Below are 22,395 nucleotides of genomic sequence, written 5' to 3'. Positions count from 1 at the left end.
GTGGAGTGAAGGAGGAGAGAAGGTTATTGGCTGTGGGAGAGGTTAGTCTGGGTTCCTGTGCTGAGAACTGACTGCTGATAGTGGTAGTTTTGTTAGTGAAGAAGTTAGCAAAATCATCAGCAGTTAAAGAGGAGGTGGGTGGCGGTGGAGGTGGACAGAAGAGAGAATTGAATGTCTTGAACAGTGAACGTGTGTTAGAGGCGCTGTTGATCTTGTTGTGGAAATATGAAGATTTTGCAGCGTGAACATCAGCAGAAAAGGAAGAGAGCAGAGATTGATACATACTCAGGTCAGACGTGTCTTTTGATTTGCGCCATTTCCTCTCCGCTGCCCTGAGTTCAGTCCGGTGTTCACGAAGAACCTCAGATAACCAGGGGTTAGAGGGAGTGGTGCGTGCTGGCCTAGAGGAGAGAGGGCAGATATTGTCTAAAGAAGAGGTTAGGATGGAGCATAAAGTATCCGTTGCAGTATTCACATCCAGAGATGAGAAATGTGAGGGTGAGGGAAGAGAAGATGACACAGCAGAGGAAAGATGGGATGGAGAAAGTGAGCGCAGGTTTCGTCTGAAAGTAAATGGTGGGGAGGTTGGTGGAGCATGGGTAGTGAGTTGTAGATTGAAAGTAATGAGGAAATGATCTGAAACTTGGAGAGGTTTCACCAAAATGTTGTCTGTGATACAGTTGCGTGTGTAAACCAGGTCCAGTTGGTTGCCTGACTTGTGAGTACCGGTGGTGATGAGCCGTTTGAGAAACTTTTCTCTTTCCATCTGTTATTTGAAAGTAATTTCCTTTTGACCTTTGCCTGCACTTCCTTAAAGGAACAGGTCACCCAAAAATACAATTTGTCATCATTTACTCACCCTTATAGCTTTTTTTTTTTTTTTTTGTGAAGCTTATATAGTTCATATAGCTCATATAGTCGTATAGTTGTAGGAGATACTATAACACACACACATGCACACAGTGTGTGTGTGTGTGTGTGTGTGTGTGTGTGAACTGCTTCAAGACAGCAAATTACCTGAGTTTGACTTTACCTCTCCTTGCAACCCAGAGTTAAAAACCTTTTATCCTTCCCAAGTTCAAAGGCAGAGTCATTTCCTCCCTGTGCTGACGAGAGAAGACGTGACTCAGAAATGCAGGCGTCCTTCAAAAACACCCCCCAAGAGGGCAAAACAGTGACAAACCCAATCGCTCATAGGCTGCCAATGTTCAGATGCTTCAAATCTCCTCATCAACATTCATGCCAATTCAGCAGTTCTACAAGAGGTTTATCAGCGGCAGAACAGCCTAAAACATATAACAGTCAGCAGTGCTTCTATTTTAATTAATGAATAAAAATAAGCAAAATTAAATACATAATTTTAAACATAAAAGTTGTCTTCAATCAGCTGAACAAATTCTTAAGCTTGAATGGATACTTTGACAATTTTCAATCTGGTTTCCGATCGCATCACAGCACAGAGACAGCGCTCATAAAGATAATAAACGATATCAGGCAAATTATCAGTACTGGTACTACTCGACCTCAGTGCTGCATTTGACACTGTCGATCACAACATACTTCTTGACAAGTTGGAAAACTGGGTGGGGCTTTCTGGGATAGTCCTAAAATGGTTCAGGTCATACTTAGAAGGGAGAGGTTATTATGTGAGTATAGGAGACCATAAGTCTAAGTGGACATCCATGACATGCGGAGTCCCTCAAGGCTCAATTCTTGTGCCACTCCTGTTCAACCTGTACATGCTCCCAATGAGCCAAATAATGAGAAAGAACCAAATTGCTTACCACAGCTATGCAGACGGCACACAGCTCTACTTAGCCCTATCGGCTAACGACTCCAGCCCCATTGACTCTCTGTGCCAATGCATTGATGAAGTAAACAGTTGGATGTGCCAAAACTTTCTTCAGTTAAACAAAGACAAAACTGAAGTCATTGGGTTTGGAAACAAAGATAAAGTTCTCAAGGTGAATGCATACCTTGACGCTAGGGGTCTAACAACTAAAAATCAAGTCAGGAATCTTGGTGTCTCTAGAGTCAGACCTTAGTTTCAGTAGTCATGTCAAATCAATAACTAAATCAGCATATTATCATCTGAAAAATATTGCAAGAATTAGATGCTTTGTTTCCAATCAAGACTTAGAGAAACTGGATTACTGTAATGGACTCCTCACTGGCCTTCCTAAAAAGACCATCAGACAGTTGCAGCTCATACAGAACGCTGCTGCCAGGATTCTGAGCAGGACCAGAAAATATGAACATATCACACCAGTCCTCAGGTCTTTACACTGGCTCCCAGTTACATTTAGGATTGATTTTAAAGTATTATTACTGGTATAGAAATCATTCAATGGGCTAGGACCTCAATACATTGCAGATATGCTCACTGAATATAAACCCAACAGATCACTCAGATCATTAGGATCACATCAGCTAGAAATACCAAGGGTTCACCCTAAGCACGGAGAGTCTGCTTTTAGCTATTATGCCAGCCGCAGCTGGAACCAGCTTCCAGAGGAGACCAGATGTGCTCCTACAGTAGTCACATTCAAATCCAGACTCAAAACACATCTGTTTAGCTATGCATTTAATAAATGAGCACTGTGCCACTGTTCGTCCGACTGTTTTTACTGTACTTAATTTTATTTTTTATTCTAAACTGTTTTAATTATTCTTATTTGTTTTATTTGTTTATTACCATTGTGTATGAAATGTTCTATATAAATAAACTTGCCTTGCCTAATTAAAATATTCTGTTCAATAGCTAATTTAGCTAATTCAAATATTTAAAATGAATTTTAAAAAAGAACAAAACAGACACATGAAAGTACATAAAGTATTAAAATACTATAGGCTTACTACAACTTAATAATAAATAAAATAGTCAAATATATATCAAGTATTTTCAACATTTAAATATGAATAACATATGAATTATTTACAAATAACACAAAATAAAAACATCAAACATAAAACTACTCATTATAATTAAAATAGTATGGGTTCAGTTCATCTTATTATTTAAAAAAAAGATAATAAAAATAATAATAAAATATGACATTTAAATCTAAATCTAAATATTTGTATTAATTTAATTTACACCGTATGCAAATAAGACTAGTGTGATACAACTGCATAGAAACATTGTCTATAGAAAGATAAATACAGACCATATAAGGCTTTTAAAATTTCACATGATATGTACAAGGGTGTCAAAGGAAAAATATATAGCTACTAATACTCTATAAATATAATTAATTAAAGGAATAGAGACCTACACACACACACACACACACACACATATATATATAGAAGGAGATTAAATTAAAAATGTACTCGCTTTCCAGTAAAACAAGTCGGTCCATGTCGGCCAGTTGTTCTGACTCAGTCTGCTTTCTGCAGTTCGCAGGCTTGACACATAATAACTGAACAGCGGTCAATAACAGGAGCTTCGCATGTTTAGAAAGGCCATCACAGATGCTCAAGGAACATGTTCAAAAAGCAACAGTGAAGTTCAATATATTCTGCACACTTAGTGACAAAGCCTTTGAGAGAACACAGATGTTTTTAATACTCTTTATGCCATCTGTTCTGTCCTGAGGCCAAGTGACGAGTGTTTGCGGGAAGACAACAATCCGTCAGACCTGGAAAAAATCCCTTTGCCACCACTGAAATTTAAGCTATATATGGCTGTACTTACTTACATAGCACCATAGTAACCTTAAAGCCTTATTTAACTTCTTCAAAAATCACATATACCAAAAGGAGAACATCAGTCAAAGCATGCATCAAATTAATTTGTGTGGACACAAAAAAATCTTTGTGTTGGGACTATCATCCACCATGCAAAAAAAAATATATATATAATATAAAAAAATAAAATGATTTAACCAGCACACCTCTGTTCAACAAGCAGCATGATTTGAGAAATCATTTGTTTGTAGCAAAAATGGTGCAGAGCAAGTTACACACTAAAGTAGGCTATAATTCTTTGGGTTATGGATTTGTTCAAAATTTTAACCCTTCACATGCAATAATAGAAAACACAGTGCAATATTTCCTGTATATATTGCAAACTGTGTTGGTTCTGTCAATACATTCGAGAAAGCACTTGACCTGTCACTATTATTCATGCTTTTTTTTTCAAATGAATGGCTCATGCACACCACACAAGCCAGCAATCAATCTGGGAATCAATATCCACTGATTGGAGGTGACCACCAAGGAATCCACATATGTGTGAGTGTGATTGCGAGCCCTGAAAAGTGCTGCAATTCTGTTCCAACTCCTTGCACCTTGCAGCTTTTTTCCGGAGCACCATTCTTTTTTAGTCCTCTCTCTTTCCTCATCCTTTTTCTATCGATCCCTCGCTTTCATTGCATCCCTACTCATACCGATTGCACTTTAACACCTCATTTTCCTTCCCCTCTCCTTTAGTGGCCTCTCTCTCTCTCATATACTCCACATTACACACACTCTCCAGCACACCTAATCTCCACGTGAAACGCGTCCCACAGAACAAACCAGCTATTTTACACCGGCACTAGCAAAGGGGGGTTTGGAAAGGAGGTGCGTTCTCCATTCTGCTCTCCCCGCGTGTCTCATTTACAGAAACATGAAATAGGATTTTCTTGCAGGAGATGATTTACGCATCCCCAGATACGCCCAGATGTGGGAATGCATTGCTGCCTCCCGTTTGCAATAGCTGCCCTTCCTGATTCAATACAAACATTTGAATGATTGAATCAATAACATAACATAATAAAAGCCACAGGATATCACTAAAAAACAACACTACACGCTTATCAAGACAAGCATGAACAAATGGTTAAAAAAGATGTGCAGAATTATCCTGAATTTTCTTCAAGGATTGTGATTTTTTTTTAATTATTTCTACAGAATGAAATATATGCAGAATAGATGTATGTGAATTGCATGTAAAACTGCAAATGCATATCACTGCAAGAACAATTCTAAACTGTAAAGAAATTTGATATTAGATGTTATCAGACCAGAAAAAAAGCATTTGTGAGGAAGATTACATGGAAAATGTACACATTGTTTAAAAAAAAAAAAAAAACATCATTTGTTATTATAGGACATTCACATCTGAACAACCTCTCTTGTAGATAATAAACCCATCATACCAATTACATCGTGATGAATTATAAACCTTACAGAATACAACATTCCTTGTAATTCTGAACAGATGACATTTGGATAACATGAAAAGACGATGCGTGTATGTCTCTTACCGTGAGATGCCAGAGAGATGCTGATGCTCTGGGATGCTGATGTTAAATCCTGCTCGTCTCTGCACCCTCACACACCTTTATTATGAGAGACAGCCCTGCCCCTTTTCTCTTCTGATTGGCCAGGCCTAAACTTAGCCTTAAAGCCTAAAGCGCCCTTATTTGTTGACAGCTTTTTTGTTTTTCGTCTATTATTTGTTATCTTACGTGTTCTGTTTTTATCCTAAATTAATCGTATTGCTTGTAATTTAACATTTAAAATAAAGATATACATTTTAACCACATATTTTCAATGAATACTGCGATATGGCGAAACAGACGCCAGTCTTTTGACTGGATGTCGCCAGTTTTAGAAATGACGGTCATGGGAGTTGTAGTTCTTTGTCAAATTTCTGAGTATTGCCTTGCACCGTTTGAAATATTTTAAAGGACTACTAAACGTCGCACCTAGGTCCGTTCTATCCCCTCTCTGTTCTCTGATTGGTGCTCACCACCACCTAGCTCCGCCCCTCATCCTTTAGATTGGTCATGCAGAAAACTTCCGTCTTTAGCGAGCGATTCCAATCCACACAGAAAGGAAAATATTCAAAAGAGTTACCGAGCACATCGGCAGTCAAATAAACATCTATACGAGCTTCACACAGGTAGGAGAGGCAGAAAACACACTTTTAAATTTAACTTGGAATTAACGATGTTCGTTTAGCTGCGGTTTATATGAAAATAATTTGTGTTGGGACTAGCAGTCACCTAAGCTAACAGAGACTTTAGCAATCCAGCTAATCAGAGCCTCACAATAGACCAGTGAGTAAGAAAAGTAATGATGATGTTTAAATTTGATTTATTTTGTTTTATACAAGGCCAGGAAGCCCATCTCAGATCAGTATTACCCAGGCCTTAAGTTCTAATGGAGAATAAATCAGGTTTGAAGACAGTAAAAGCAGGCCTGCTGAATACTGAAAGAAAATATAATAGGAATTTAACGTTACTCAATCAGGGTTAGAATGACACAGTTTAAATATTACATTGGCTTTGATCTTATACTAATCATTCATACGAATCAGGTTAGATAGCTGTTTTAACGTTACAAATGTTGAAACTTTGATATCCTGGATCTGTTTTAGACCCGACGTTAGAATCAAGCTGTTACAGTGTTTCACACAATTGCAGTTCTGATAAAAATGATGACGTCACATTTGGGTGTAAACCTGAAACATCTTAACAGCTTAAATCAGTCGGTAGAATCTGTTTTGAAGTCATTATCCACTTATGTAAGAGTCCGATATAGTTTCCGTTTACACTGTGGGAGAAAAGTATCTGGATTGATTAAATTAAATTGAAGTGAAGGTGACCTATCATATATATCAAATAATTATTGTATATATATTTTTAATTCTGAGGGTCCTTAAATTGGCGGAGAATCACTGGCTCTGTGAAAGCTGGAAAACTTGCTCTAGAGCGACATTAACTGACCAATATTTGTCAGTTTAAAAATGCTTGAGTGGAAGAAATGATTGTTTTTAATCACATTACAAGAAAAGTTTTTTTTGTTGTTGGTCCATTTGCTGAAAAACAGAGCAAAAAAATTACTGATGTTGAATGACTGCTGAGTATTTGTGTTGATTTATTACTTTAATAAGCATTAAGAGCTGATTTGTGACAGCTAGTCAGCATCATATTGAAAAACCATTATGTTTTAACACAATCAAGCATATTAATGTATGAATTCTGATTTTAGAAATATAGAGCTTGATGACAGTATTTATATAATTGCAGTTACAATCTTGTGAGGTACTAAAATGTACTAGTGACTGAACAAAATACTTTTAATATTTACTAAATTACAACAGTGCAATAATCACAACTCAGATGAGCTATTGTCATGCATATCTGCATTATTCCATATTGTGGCGGTTCTATAATTGGCAAAACTTTCCCTCACTTGACAGTGAATAGCCTATGTTGTTTCACTTTCAATCTTCAATGCATTATACAGTAAAAAATGTAGTATAGGTGGATCTGATTCAGGATTCACCTGTGTTAGGGTGCTACCCATTTCAGTGCCAAGGTCAGACTCTGACTAGAGACACTACAGGAATCAGGTGTTGGTTGGCCTTTGTCAAGAGGAAAAAGGTGAGTCATTATAATGCATATGTAACCTGGCAACCATATTTTATAAGAGGAGTGTTGGTATTTTCAACCATTAAGTGAAGCAACGGCCTGCTCTATGTGGTGACGTCACTGCTATCCCTGAATGTCACCCAGATAAGGCCACCTCCCATAGCGGGGCCAAAGGCCTTCCGATCAGGTGGGAATGACTAACGGCCTCCTGTCCATTAGCCTGAATCGGCGGCATTGAGATAAGCGTGCCTCGCTTTCAATGGTTTGTAAAGTTCCTTGTAGCTTGAGAGGAACTGTGACCTTCTGCAGATAACAAGAAGCGCTATTGTTTCACACGTGTTGGGTGAAGGAATAAAAACTTTGGCATGTTGTTGTAGACTTTGAGAAGAAATAAAGTCACTTAAGGCCTGTTCACACCAAGTACGATAACTATAACGCTAACTAATAATCATTCAAATTCTTTGAGAATAAGGAAGTCCATACCACAGTGATGACAATACTTGCAATATTGTTGGAATACATTTTAGAATGTTTTTTTTTTTTGTCCCCAGCTGATGAACGATATAACATGGCAATAAGAATCCACTCAACTTTTAAAAGCTTGAGCATTTAAAGTGGCAGATGGCATAACTGCAGCACACGTGTGTAATAAACAGAACATTATCATACGTTGTTGTGTGGATTTGTAGGGCTGCCCCCAAACTAACGATATTTCTAGTTGACTAGTAGTTCACTTAAGCCATTAGTCGACCAATTGCACGCTTATATTAATTTAATTACTTAAATAGGCTATATAGCCTACTCTGGGGCGGAATATATGCCTATTCCAATCCGTACACAAGTGCACACATAAAGCTTGCCGCAAAGCATCGTAATGATTATGAATGTGTCCGAAAAAAATAACAAGGAGACATTTTAATTGTTAATTAATAAACTAGTGTTTTCTGATTCAGTGTCGTCTGCAAAGATGAAGTTGACCATGCTCGGCATGTCTGCAGTAAAGTGAATGCGCCTATAGAGAGAAATGCAGCTTTCATACGGATTACATAAGCAGAGAGTATTTGTTTGATTTGAATTGGTTCATTTAAAACTACACATTTCAGGCTTTCTATCTATCTTAATAAATGTCTAATGTCTGTGAGGCAAGTAGCCTATGCACTGAGTTTCTGTTCATTTTTGTGACGCGCTCCAGTTCATGGAGACCGAGACGGCAGAAAGTGGTGCATCCTGTTTTTATTTTTTTATTTTACAAAAGCACAACGTTTTGTTGTTATTATGAGTTTACACATACAAGTATTCCCTTTACAGTTTTGAATGATGTTTTATCCGTAGGACTAAAACTGACGGAGTATTTTAAGTTGTTTTCGCTGTTACCAGGAAAATGCAGTAAGTGCTCTAATACTTTAGCTTCCATGTTCCGCGCGAACACTTGGAAATGCGCCTAATAATAGCGCACATTTATCTAGGTTTACATTAGAGCGAGCAGCCAAGTTACTCACATGTTTTACTTTTAAAGGGGGGGTACAATGGTGTTTCATGTATTCAGAGTTGTTTACAGTGTTAAAGAGATGGATTCTCATGCTAAACATAGCCAAAGTTAAAAAAAAATATATTTTGGACGAATAACGGAGAATTTATGTGCCGAAAATCTTACTTCCGGGTTGGTACAAGTTTCGGCTGGTTTTTTTCGATCGTGGATCTAATAGACGGGATCTAGTAGACGAGAGTGGAACTCCTTATATGAGCATTTCTCTCGGAAAAGCGCGCCCGCGCACACGTCGACCAGAGGAGAGCGAGACCACGCACATCAACGCGCTTCAACAGGAAATCATCGGCAGCGCTGCATAGGATTTGTTCAAGAATGTCTTTAAATATATTTGTTTAGCTGGGCACTGTAGGTGTCTGTTTGTTTATTTTAAAACCAAATCATGTTCTCAAAAACCACGAGTAAACACACAAATGTTGTAAGTTATAACTCGCGCATGACATGGTGTTCTAAAAACACAGCGCTCAAGTTCAAATCATTTCTACTTTTAAAAAACTCCCGCCTCAGTCGGCATCAAACTACACTTCCCACATGTACACCTTTTAAAGAAAAAGAAAAAAATACGACGACATAGTGAAAATTAGTCATTTACAAAAACCACTAAGCAAATATAAGTTCTCTTACGAGAAGTTCTCTCGTATTGCGTAAGTTAGCTTACGCTACGGGAAAGATTAATCTTTTCGAGATATTGAAGCCAAAAAATTATCCTTAATTTTGTATTCATTGTCAACGCAGTGCAGCAGCTAGCAGACCTAGAGCAGGCTGTCTAGCGTGCTCATTGGCTGCCCTGCGGCAACTGCAGCAGGCTACCACTGAGCCTGGCGTGACGTCACGTCCAATGAAGGGCGCTCGCGCCCTCATCGCGCCTTAGGCCGCCAGAATGGGCGTGGCTTAACGTATATAAGCGGGGCTCGGAGGCTGTCTCCCTGATTTTCATCTCTTCAGCAAAGCTCTTCGCATCGCTGGACTCCGAGAGAAGCCGCCGCCGTCTGAGGAGCGAACAGCCAGCTTAGGACAGAGCCTGAAGAAGCCGGCCGCCTTCAAGCCATCCGTGCGAGCTACGCTATCCGGCGACGTATCCTTTTTCCTCTCAAGAGCTCTATCTCCTGTGTGTGTTCGCCGCTGCGACACCACTTTTCTAAAAGAGTAGCGAGACGTCTTTTTCAAGATGCATCGCACTTCCTGCGGCTCGTGCAGAGCCCCGCTCAGCGCCGGAGACCGCCATGTGATCTGCGCTCTCTGCCTGGGCCAGGAACACGCAGCGCTCGCTCTCTCGTCGGGAGGCTGCGAGCACTGCGACGAACTTCCAATGTCGACCCTGCTGGCTCGACTCGAAGTTTTCAACCCAGAGGCTGTCACTCCGCCCTTCGTAGGACCACGCAAGAAGAAGCGCCGTTCTCAAAGGCCTCCGGAGCCTGTGGCCACCGCGAATCGCTCGCCGGAATTCCTCCCTCGAGCTTCGCTCTCGCCTTCTCCGCCCCCCCTTATTGACGCGCAGCTGCCGGCTACGGCCCGCACTGCCGTCGCTTCGGACGACGAGGCGGAAGGACAAGCCACAGGGGACTGCTGCTCCATTCTGACATCAGACAGTGAGGAGTGGTCGGGTTCGCATCACTCCGCCTCTTCCTCGATCCAGGAATCCGGCCGGACCCGTGCTGGAGTGGACGCTGTGCTGTTGCGCCTTCTCTCTAAGGCCGTCTAACGACTCGGCCTCGAGTGGTCACCGTCTAAGGAGCCCGCGCCTAACAGACTCAACGGCTGTTTCCTTCACCACCGCCGTCAAGGGCCCGCATCCAGGCCTGCGCCTTTCTTGCCAGAACTCCACACAGAGCTTACAAAATTGTGGAATGCACCATTCTCCGCAAGGCTCCAATCTCACGTCTCCGCGTCGCTCTCCCAGGTGGACGGCGCCGCCGAGAAGGGATACACCTCTATCCCCCCCGTGGAGGCGGCGGTCGCAGCGCACCTTTGTCCGCCCTCCGCGAGATGGCGCTCAAAGTCTACTCTCCCGTCCAAAGCCTGCAGGACCACGTCCGCCTTTGTCGGCCGCGTCCGCCCTTTACTCGATGGCTGTACTACAGATCCTCCAGGCCGATCTCCTCCGTGAGTGGGATGAGAAAGGCCCAGATCCAGCTGCCGTCACGGACCTGAGAAGCGCGACAGATCTTTCCCTTCGCGCTACTAAGTCTGCAGCTCAGGCCTTAGGAAGGTGCATGGCCGCACTAACCGTCACAGAGAGGCACCTCTGGTTGACGCTTGCTGACATGAGGGAGTCTGAGCGCGCCACGTTTCTCAACGCGCCGCTCTCCCCCTCTGGTCTCTTCGGCCCAGCGGTGAACAGTATCGTCGACCGCTTCTCTGAGGTGCAGAAGACCACGCAGGCCATGAACCTGTTCCGGCCACGACACTCTATTTCCTCTGCAGGTCGCCCGCGTGACCAGCCGCCTGCACAAACCGCTTCACAGCGCCCAGCACAGCCTAGCCAGCCCTCGCAACGACGACAGGGCAGCCGCCCTAGGTCGCGCTCGGCCAGCCGTCACAGGCCGCATCCCCCACGAGGGCCTCGGCCGAAGATCGCGTTGAAGCCCGAGCACGCGAAGCGGCAGCAAGAGGGAAAGACGTCTGAGTCCCGCCGCGGCCGGACTGCCGTCAAAGCTCCTCTCCCTGTTAGTCCCCTTCGAACAGGCTACTGCAGTGGTACATTCAGCAGCCAACGAGCCGGTAATACGACCCGCTCGCCTGCACACATCCCCCGTTTTCACGGCGACCCAGAGAAATCTTTGTCTGTATATATATATATATGTTGCAGGACCCCCTTGAAAATGAGATACATCTCAAGGGGTTATCCTGAAATAAATTCAATTCAATTCAAATCTCATAAAGAGTACAATGTCTGGTTATCCGGCTCACGCCGATGGTGTTTTAAGTGTAGAAAAAGTGCCCACATGTCAGTGTTCACCCCTACACACAAGCACAACACTTCCCGTGTCACCCACAGAGCCCACTCTCATAAAGCTGGCAAATGCCGCTCGAGTGTTAGATGTAGGAAATGTGCCCACGAGCCCGTGCCCACGCCTACTCTCTGCCCGCTCTATCACACGGCCAAAGCTGCCTCATATCGGTCAGGTTATAAATACAAGTCCCGTGCCCGCTCACAAGCGCTCACGCTTATTAACACACCTCTCCCCAGACACCGCCCGCGCGTCTCGAAGTGATCATAAAACGTTCCCCATTCATAGCAATCGGGACATCACGTACAAAACAGCCTGCCACCGCTGTCAGCGAGCCGCCGTGTTCAAGCACCGGTCCGGTTCAGTTTCTCGAGCCCACGCAGTGCGGCGATCAGAACCTGGAGGCCATCCTGCCCCACGCTACACGTATAAAAGCGTGGGAAGCGATTCCCGGGGTATCAGAATGGGTGCTAAGTACAATAAGGCAGGGCTATTCGCTACAGTTCGATCGCCGTCCCCCGCGCTTTCGGTGAATTATGAACTATCTGGACAATTGGCTGATTCTGGCACAGTCAGAGATAGAACTTTTATCTCACAGAACAATGCTCCTCAGTCATCTGGAAAGCCTGGGTCTCACGGTCAACTGGACCAAGAGCTCATTACTGCCCAGCCAGTCAATTTCCTTTCTAGGAATAGAACTGGACTCTGTGGCTATGACGGCTCGCTTATCAACACAGCGCGCACGCTGTGTTCGACGCCTGGCCGCGTCTTTCCAGAAGGGCAGCATCATCCCCCTGAAAAGATTTCAGAGGATGTTGGGTTGTATGGCCTCAGCTGCTGCAGTGCTCCAGCTGGGCTTAATGCGCATGCGCCCGCTACAACGCTGGCTGAACGCTCGAGCGTCTCGCCGAGCTTGGGCCTCCGGCCACGAACGATTCAGAGTGACTCAGAGCTGCATTACGGCTCTGCAGCCCTGGTTAACGGCTGACTGGTATCAATGGGGAGTGATTATGGGAGCTGTCTCGTATCGGAAGGTCATCTCGACAGATGCGTCCAACTCAGGTTGGGGCGCTCTCTTCGAGGGCAGTCCGGTCTTTGGCCTGTGGTCAGACCAAGAGAAGCTCCTTCACATAAACTGTCTGGAAATGATAGCGGTCGAGAACGCGCTGAATCGCTTCCTCCCGTTCATACGGAACCACCATGTTCTAGTCCGTTCGGACAACATGTCTGTAGTGTCCTACGTGAACCGTCAGGGCGGTGTCAGATCCAGGAACCTCTGCGATCTAACAGAACGCCTCCTCGTTTGGTCTCAGCACCAGCTGCGCTCGCTGAGAGCTGCACATGTGCCAGGCCACCTGAACGACTGTCCAGGGACATTATTCCCCCGGGGGAATGGTCCCTGCACCCCCAAACAGTCCAGTTACTATGGCGCCTTTTCGGCAAAGCGGAAGTCGACCTTTTTGCGTCAAAAGACAACGCTCACTGCCCAATGTTCTTTTCGAAGAACGAGGACGTGCTAGCCCAAATCTCGCCACTCTGTGCTCCTTATAGCCCCACGATGGGAGAACCAAATTTGGTTCCCGGAGCTGACGCGGCTGTCACAGACAGCCCCGTGGCCGATTCCGGTGAGGGCAGATCTCTTCTCTCAAACTCGCGGCTCGATCTGGCATCCCCATCCAGAGTGCTGGTTTTTGCACGCATGGTTGATCAACGGATACCCGTTATCCTGCCAGAATGAGTGATGAACACGATTACGCAATCTAGAGCTCCACGATTACGCAAACGCCCCCCGTCAGTTCCTATGTGGGATCTTTCTTTGGTCCTTGAGGCCCTGAAAGCATATCCTTTTGAACCGTTAGATTCCGTGAATCTAAAGTACCTATCACTCAAACCCGGTTACCTAATGTAACCTCGGTTCTCTCTAGAAGAGGGAACGAGTATTGCGTAACCTGCCGTGCTCGCGCCACGATTGACTTTCACTTCAGTCGATAAAAACCGGGGAGACAGCCTCCGAGCCCCGAGCCATGCCCATTCTGGCGGGCTAAGACGCGATGACAATGAATACAAAATTAAGGATAATTTTTTGCCTTCAATATCTCAAAGTTGAATCTTTCCCGTAGCGTAAGCTAACTTGTGCACTACTCGTTCCCTCTTCTAGAGAGAACCGAGGTTACGTTAGGTAACCGATACGTCATACAGTTCCAGTACACACCACATAGAGACGTCCTGCTGTAGTCGTTGCTGCTGCTGCTCGTCTTCAATTTCAGCCTCGGGATCTGATTCGGGATTAAAAATGTATGGTTGAATCTGATTGTTAGCCATGGTTTGTTTTGGGATGTCACAGCTTCCAGACACTCTCAACGCAAAAGCTTTGCGCGCTCGTGATTATTTAGCTCCGCCCACACGGCACGCCTCCACCAGCTCGTTTTTTTCCGGAAAGACTCGGTACAGCCTATCTTTCTTTTATAAATATGATAAAACTAAAGACTTTTTGGAGATATGAAGGATGCAATACTACTCTATAGGTACTCAAGATTAACATGAGATTGACTGAAACTGAGTGTTTAACCCCCCCTCCCCTCTCCCCCCCTCCCCCCTTTGAATGATAAGCCATATTTGAGGTTGATGATGATAGGAGAACGTTTGGATTTCCTGTCCAACATACTGTAATTAATTCCCACGATAATGAATGAGGCATTTAACACAAGGACCTGCCGTTAATGATCCAATGAGCCTGATTTCGAATCTTCCTGTGGAGTTTTGTTTTCTGCGACTAACCAACTTATAAAATTTTGGTCGACTAAAGCCCTATTCGGATGGGATTCGTTTTACAAGGGTAGATGGAGTAATGCAATTTTACCATAGGACGTCTGTAATATTAATGGCAAATTCACACGGGATCAGAAAACAGGTTAGTGCTGCTGCCTGAGTGTTTCTAATACAATGACTGAGTAAGTGACAGCAAATTTGACGTAATTTTTTCTTCTGCTATCATGAGTTTTTTCTTTTGCTATTGGGGCAAATTGGGCCGTAAAAGTTATAATTGTTGTATTTCCACATTCACCATTATAGAAGTGGCGACTTCTGCTTCTGAGAACTCTGGAAATGTGAAAAGGGTCCATTTGTTGAATTTCATTGTCTAGTTGTCTACTTAAGATTTTCCTTAAAATCTCTGTTGTCTTTGGGCCGTACAACCTGAGAAGGATAATTCAAAATCTAACATTATCATCATAAAGTCATGGGCGCACCGTCCAGGAAATAGCCTTTATTTTGCTTACACTGGCCACGTGTCTCATACCTTTAATCTTAAGGGGCCCAAATCGCCTAAATCTCACCAAAAACTTGGCGCTTTCCCATGGCTATCACGTCTACCTTTGAACGCAGGCTGAAAATGTCATTTCCTTACTTGTGAAATGGAATCCCGCTACCCTTTTATAATCTCTTCCTCATTGGTGCCCCTTTCAGAGATCGTCTGGGCCCCCCTCATCGCGAGCCCCCCAGGAGTGAATGACGCTCCCCCCATCTCTTCCGCGCCCTGACGAGGATGACAATGGAAGAGATGAAGAATGAAGCAGACGCAAACTCGATGGTATCCATGACTCTCTACGCCGTGATGTACCCTGTCTTCAATGAGGTATGCTGGTTTGTCTCCAGTAGGAGAGAGTTCAGTTATGGTTTGTTGACGCAGACTGAAGTTCAGGATTAGGAGATGCAAATGATGCACACCCATATGCTCAGGAAGGTCTGAGGTAGTGGAGACACACTCATTTCACACCACTTCTAGTTCTGGTTGAACTAGTGTTATTATATAGTGTAAAGTTTTCATAAGTTCATATTTTAGAATCCGTTTGACTTAAGATGATAATTGGGGGAGTGAATAACTAAATGAAAGGAACTTGGCTAACTTAGCTTTTTAATTAATACATAAAAAAAAAAAAACTTTTTCTCTAATCAATCTATCTTTTTTAAACGCATTTTTAGTAATTGTTGTAGACACAAGTGAGGTTAGACTACAACAATCTCTTCTACAATGTCTAGTTCATTTCAGCAAATAGTTTCATTAGTATGGATCTTTCAGTTATTGAAATATTAAAAATTATTCACAGTGGTGTCCCCTGAAGTTCCTGTGACATTTTATGATATTTTTGTTTTAAGTTAAATATTAAATGTAGCTGTTTTTTCCATTGTTTCCAAATATAAATAGTTTTAAAGGATTTTTTAAGTTGTAATTCAATGGATTGAGATGCTTTGGCCTTCAAAATTAATTTATTTCAAGCTGCCTTGTTTGAAACTTTAGTAACATTTTGTTGTCACTTTTTTATATATATATAATATATTACTTTGTTTCCACCTTCCAAGCAATGTACTGTTTAAAATTTTGGGGTTAGTAATATTTGTATTTCTATGTTTTTGAAAGAAGTCTCTTATGCTCACCAAGGCTGCATTTATTTGATCAAATACAGTAAAAACTGTAAAATTATAGGTATGTTTTCTGTTTGAATATATTTTACATTTTAATTTATTATTATTTAAGCTGAATTTCAGCATCATCAATACTCCAGTCTTCAGTGTCACATGATCCTTCAGAAATCATTCTAATATGCTGATTTGCTGCTCAGAAAAATGTATTATCATTATCAATGTTGAAAACAGTTATGTGCTGCTTAATATTTTTGCATAAACCGATCTTTTTTTTTAGGATTCTTTGTAGAAAGTTCAAAAGAACAGCATATTGCATACTTGGCTGCATGATACATTGTAATTTGAGATACATTTTGGAGTTGTATTTACTGCAAAAGTAGTTATGTTGTAATATACTGTAGTTTATCCATTTTATCATCAAAAATATAATGCAATAGATTATGGTTGAACATATGCTGGACTGAATTTCTTTGAACATACTTTTGGTGATTTTCTTTCTTCAAGAAGAGCAACACAGAGTATTGTCTTATAAAATGGGACAACTTTAATGGTTATATTTAACTAAATATGCACACTGACTCAATAACATTGGTTTACAATGGAACCTTAAGCATGTCATAAATGATCTTCATACTCTCTTATGAGCACAGTTAACGCACAGTTAACACACAGAACACATGCGTTTTACACAGTCTTCATGTGCTGCTGTGGATTCATTCATGTCTCTTTAATTAGAGGCAAAATCTACACCCACTACAACTATATTTCTATTTTAATGTGGTGATAATGGCTATGTATAATGTATGTGACACTAAAACCAAACAACCTGCTTTATCTGGCAGTAAAATAAGTGTGTGTGTGTGTGTGTTTTACAGCTGGAGAGAGTAAATCTGTCTGCAGCACAGACTCTGAGAGCAGCTTTCATAAAGGTGAGTAAACATGCCGTGATTCTGTCATTACCTGATCGGCAAAACCCTGCTCTCTTCAGCTTGCTTTTCTTTTCATATATTTAATTTGTCAGAAATCTCCTTCAGACCATCTGACATTTATCTACATCAAGGTGAAATTAGAAAAATGTTCACCCCATGAAGCTGTAATATACCCGACTGCTGATTTTACATTTAATTGTCAGCAACTTTGCCTGTCCTGATACAAACTGTGCTGAAAGGCTTAGGCTTTGTCATAACAGAGGACATTTGCATATAAAGATTATACATTTTAAACAAACAGTAGCAAAACGGCTAGTTTAATTCTAAATGCTAAAGTTGGACATGAGTTGGTTTTGGTGCAAGTAACCTTAACTAACATATAAGTAGACCACAGGGGGGGGGGGGGGGGGGATTCAAAATTTCAGCAAAAAAAATCTGGTGCAGACTGCTTTTGCTGTCTCAGCAGCACCATTTCTGCTCATGGCTTTGTAAAATTGTTGTGTAACAGTCATATAAATTAATGTTAGAAGACATTGATTCATTAATCATGAAAGCATTTTGACATGTTTATCTTTTCCTGATAGTAATATACTGTACATAGATTGATTTGTCTAAGTTTGAATATAAAAATAGTTTGATATGTTGACCAAATTATGAAACTCTTATTAAAACAATTTTTTTTTTTAGAAATGCTATGTTTGTGGTTGTTTTGGACTGATTTGTTCTCTTTATTTGTCCAGGCAGAGAAGGAGAACCCTGGGCTGACTCAGGATATCATCATGAAAATTCTGGAGAAGAAGAACGTTGAGATCAACTTCACTGAGTCTTTATTACGCATGGCTGCCGACGATGTTGAGGGTGCGTATGAGTTTTCACATTTTTTGAGAGGAGAAAAACAAGCTTGTATGGTTTGCAATGCAAATTCTTGTTAACGTTGCAGCCTCTTGCCTCTAGGGGGAGCTGTTTCCCCATGAATTAAAACGGTATTGACACTAATATATTTTCCCTCATAATTTAATTTCTTCCTTTTTGCAAGAGTTTTTGACATGTTCAGATGTATTCTGCTAATGAATGCACAGAAACGCACTGGGTTTCTGGCTAATGCCCATTTTTGTTGATTTGAAATGTAAAGAATACTAAATGTACCTCCAAATTGAATCCAAGCCCATTGTAAAATCCTTGTTTTGCTCTTCCTACTGTAATCTATCCTTGTATACTTTGTGTTTGTGAGGTGCCTGACTGTGTTTACTTGATAAAATAGAAGTTTCTGCATTGCTATAGGTGTCATCTGCAGAGCATTTAACATTTCAGCATTTGTTCAGTAGCATGCATGGTCTCAATGCAGACGGTTGTCGATCATGATTGGCCGTTAAAAGTTCTATGTCTTTAAGTGCATCACATTTTAATGACGGGTCATTAGAATTCAACTGTTGTTGCCATGGTAACTGAGTGTTTCTTGTGGGTGTGTTTTGTGTGCAGAGTACATGATTGACAGGCCCGAGCGGGAGTTCCAGGACCTGAATGAAAGAGCTCGCGCACTGAAACAGATCCTCAGCAAAATCCCTGATGAAATCAATGACCGAGTCCGTTTCCTGCAGACAATCAAGTGAGAACATATTCATGTGCACATTCACACACAAATAATAATAATAATAAAAAAATTCACTTGCCCCTTTTTCCCCATTTGCGTCATGACTTTCGTATCATTACGTCAGTCTTTACTTGCACACTTGCCCTGACAGAGTTTCTTTTTGAAGTATTTATTTAATATTTAAAGAAATGTCTGGCTCATGTTTCACTCTCAAATCAAAAGAAAAAATAGGACATTTTTGATATCATAAACTGAAGCCTGTTTTCTAAGAGCAGTTAGATCTGTTTTCTTTTTCCTCCCTTCTTTTGATTTTTGAGGGTGGATTTTTCTTTCAGACAGATTTTAGCCAGTTTTAAAATGTACGAATTTTTGACAGTTGTATGTAAAAAGCATTAACTCTTTCCCCGCCAGTGCTTTTGAAAAGCTGTCAGCAAACGCCAGCCTTTTTGATCATTTTCTAAAAAGTTTCATGACCCCCAGAATATTTTGTTGTATAAGTATCTGAACATGTGATTTTTCAAAAGAAAGAACAGAGCCTCTGATTTGCATTCCACATTTCTTCAACACTTGAACTTGGGTAAGTTTCATTAAAAAAAAAAAGCAACAGTTTGACAAAAATGTGTTTCTCTCAGCTTTTTGCTCAGAGTACATCCCGATCGGATTCAGAACGATGATCAAAACATAGATGGAGTAGATCGAGTCCAACAACACCCCTAATGCTTGCTTCCTGGGTTGACATTCGATTCAGTAACATTAGGCAGTTTTTATTTAAATGAGGTTTAATGTTGATGATCGTGTTATTTTACATATGCATCTATCTCGCTTGTTTCTGCATCTTCCTCACAAGTGTTTTGATCAGAAGGTTCAGTCCTCTTTCAGAAGATGCGTAATAGCGCCCCCTACATTATAACAGTGAAAATATGGAAAGTCGGAAAATTCCGTCAATGGCGGGGAAAGAGTTAACAGTAAAATATTAAGTATTCACCACCATTACTTTCCCCACTGAAGGTCATAAATATGACTGATGAGTGGAAAAGGTCACATGAGTGAGACATTGATACAATTATGTCTGAACATTTGTTTAATTGGTGTCCACAGAGATATAGCCAGTGCGATAAAAGAACTACTGGACACAGTGAACAACGTCTTTAAGAAATACCAGTACCAGAACAGAAGGGTGAGTGACAGCACACACACACTCATTATTAGATCGATGCAGCCAGTATACTGTCTCACTTACTGAAGGAAGAAATAAAAATGGCTTTGTGTTTTCCAGGCTCTTGAGCATCAGAAGAAAGAGTTTGTGAAACACTCAAAAAGCTTCAGCGACACTCTGAAAACATACTTCAAAGACGGAAAGTATGGAAGTTTTAAGAATCGGCCATTATTCTCACTGCAGATCACTCTTTTTTTTTTTTTTTTTTTTTTGCCAAAGTTTCTTTTTCCCCATATAAATTTATAATGAATGGTTCTTGGCTTGATTCTTGTTATCTTTTGTGCTTCCATCAGAGCATGCCATGATATTTAACACAACAAAGAACTAGTAATTTGAAAATTAAATAACGGTAATATACATCGATGAAATTGTTACAGTACTTCGGATTTTATCAGACCAGCAGTGTTGCAGTTCTAATGATCTTTTAGGAATTAAATGACATAGTAATGTTTGATCGTTTTAATTAAATTTATAGTGGTAGCTATGATTAATAGTGAATTGTTTCAGCATAATTAATTATTGCGTAGCATTTAATATTATTCTCCATAAAATGCATGGAGAAATGTGGCATATTAAGTAAGAAATATAAGTTAAAGTACCCTCCCTGTAGACGTGTGATATGCATTTTACAAAAAAAATAGTATTATTCAAAAGTTTGGGGTCAGTAAGATTTATTATAAATATTTTTTAATGTCTCTTTTGCTCACCAAGGCTACATTTATTTGATCAAATGCAGTAAAAAAGTAATATTATGTAATATTATTGCAATTTCAAACAAGTGTTTACTATTTGAATATATTGTATTAATGTAATTCATTCCTGTGATGCAAAGCTGAATTTTCAGCATCATTACTCCAGTCTTCAGTGTCACATGATCCTTCAGAAATCATTCTAATATGCTGATTTCCATCTCAACATTTCTTAATATTATCAATGTTGAAAACAGTTGCCCTGCTTAACATTTTTGTGGAAACTGTGATAACTTTTTTGCAGGATTCTTTGAATGGAAAGTTCAAAAGAATAGCATTTACAAAATAGAAAGCTTGTAACGTTATAAATGTCTTTACTGTCACTATTAATCAATTGGAATACATCTATTCTAAAAGTAATCTACTGACTGCAAACTTTCAAACAGTAGTGTACCTTATTAGCACTGCGAGCAAATTATTTGAGCAGAGGCGACAATAATGATGGTGGTTTATGAATAATAATTTGTGTCATTTTTTGGATCTTTTTGGAAATGGCATTAGGGTGTTGCTGCATAACATCTGTAATTTCACCTGTAGCTTTAATATGTGTTCAGATCTAATTTGTATTCCTTTCTTCTCCACATTTCTTCCAGGGCAATAAACGTGTTTGCCAGTGCCAACCGGCTCATCCACCAAACCAACTTGATACTGCAGACCTTCAAAACTGTCGCGTAGGAGTCGTAGAAGTGTTTTTCTTTTTTTTTTAATAACCTTTATATGAACAATGTAAAAAACCAACTTTGGACTGTAATTTATGATTCTTTTCTCCTGGCAGTAACACTTAAGGCAGGATGGCTTCTATTATGTTTCTAACCCCATCTAAATCTAATCTTCTTCATGAGCTGGAGTGATCGTCCAGTTTTTCTCATATCCTGAGCTTTTCAGTCACACTATCGCTGTGGAGACTCTCTCGCTTGCTTTCTCCCTCTCTCTTGCTTCCGAAGTGTTTTTGTTCTGTCCGGTCAGTCCAAGAGAAAGCCAAATGCCTGGGGGCCTTAACGGTGATGGACACGGGGTGTTCCAGACGTGCTTGTAAATGCTGGGGTTTAGCTGTCTCCTCTGATGCTTTGAACTTGAATGAGAGATGTATATTTAATAGATATTTGGTAACAGAATTGTTCAAATAAACAGCACATGTCAAACACAAGTTGCTTGGATTTGTTCTCTTTTTAAAATGATTTGTTTAGCCCTCATTTCAGCATGAACAATAGTGAAGGCTCATACTTTTGGTTAAAATCTCAAGACCCCTAACCTCAAGTAATACACTTTAGGTGCACATAAATTATACTTTAATCATGCTAATACTTTGGAAGGAAAAATATGTAAGGGAAAAAAAAAACTAACATGGGCATGCACTAATTTTATATTTGACATTGAGCTAATTTTGAATGACTTTTAACCATACTTGGCACAATGCATTTTAGGATTGGCATCTCCACAATGAATTTTGGATCTGGCGTGCCTATAATATTTTGAAATGCTCCCTGAATGTTGAATAATCAGTTTTATGTGATGTATTTCTAGACAAAGAAATGACAAATTAAAAGAGTTTATTTTTTTTTATTAAAAAAATAATACTTTTCGTTTATTAGTATGGTTGAATTGGATCATCGAAGGTCAGCAG

At 40.8% G+C, this 22,395-nt stretch overlaps 2 protein-coding genes across 2 annotated transcripts in view; one reads left to right on the top strand and one right to left on the bottom strand.

Annotated features, from left to right (window-relative positions):
* Positions 1-5,355, bottom strand: part of serpini1 (serpin peptidase inhibitor, clade I (neuroserpin), member 1) — a 37,853-nt gene extending 32,498 nt beyond the window's left edge. Inside the window, exon 1 of the mRNA XM_056244223.1 lies at positions 5,253-5,355. The gene's annotated coding sequence lies outside the window, so the exon portion shown is untranslated. The remainder of the gene's footprint in view (positions 1-5,252) is intronic.
* Positions 5,356-5,747: 392 nt separating this feature from the next.
* pdcd10a (programmed cell death 10a) lies at positions 5,748-21,918 on the top strand. Its single transcript, XM_056244222.1, has 8 exons — positions 5,748-5,893; positions 15,330-15,498; positions 17,162-17,215; positions 17,956-18,073; positions 18,695-18,821; positions 19,905-19,983; positions 20,083-20,165; positions 21,365-21,918. Exons 2-8 carry the CDS (start codon positions 15,409-15,411, stop codon positions 21,444-21,446), a joined length of 633 nt encoding a protein of 210 aa, XP_056100197.1. The 5' UTR covers positions 5,748-5,893; positions 15,330-15,408; the 3' UTR covers positions 21,447-21,918.
* Positions 21,919-22,395: the final 477 nt, after the last annotated feature.

The sequence above is a fragment of the Rhinichthys klamathensis genome, unplaced genomic scaffold, assembly GCF_029890125.1.
Source record: "Rhinichthys klamathensis goyatoka isolate OS25496 unplaced genomic scaffold, OSU_Roscu_1.1 h1tg000945l_1, whole genome shotgun sequence".
Lineage (NCBI taxonomy): Eukaryota > Metazoa > Chordata > Actinopteri > Cypriniformes > Leuciscidae > Rhinichthys > Rhinichthys klamathensis.
This window is presented reverse-complemented; position numbering and strand designations above follow the sequence as displayed.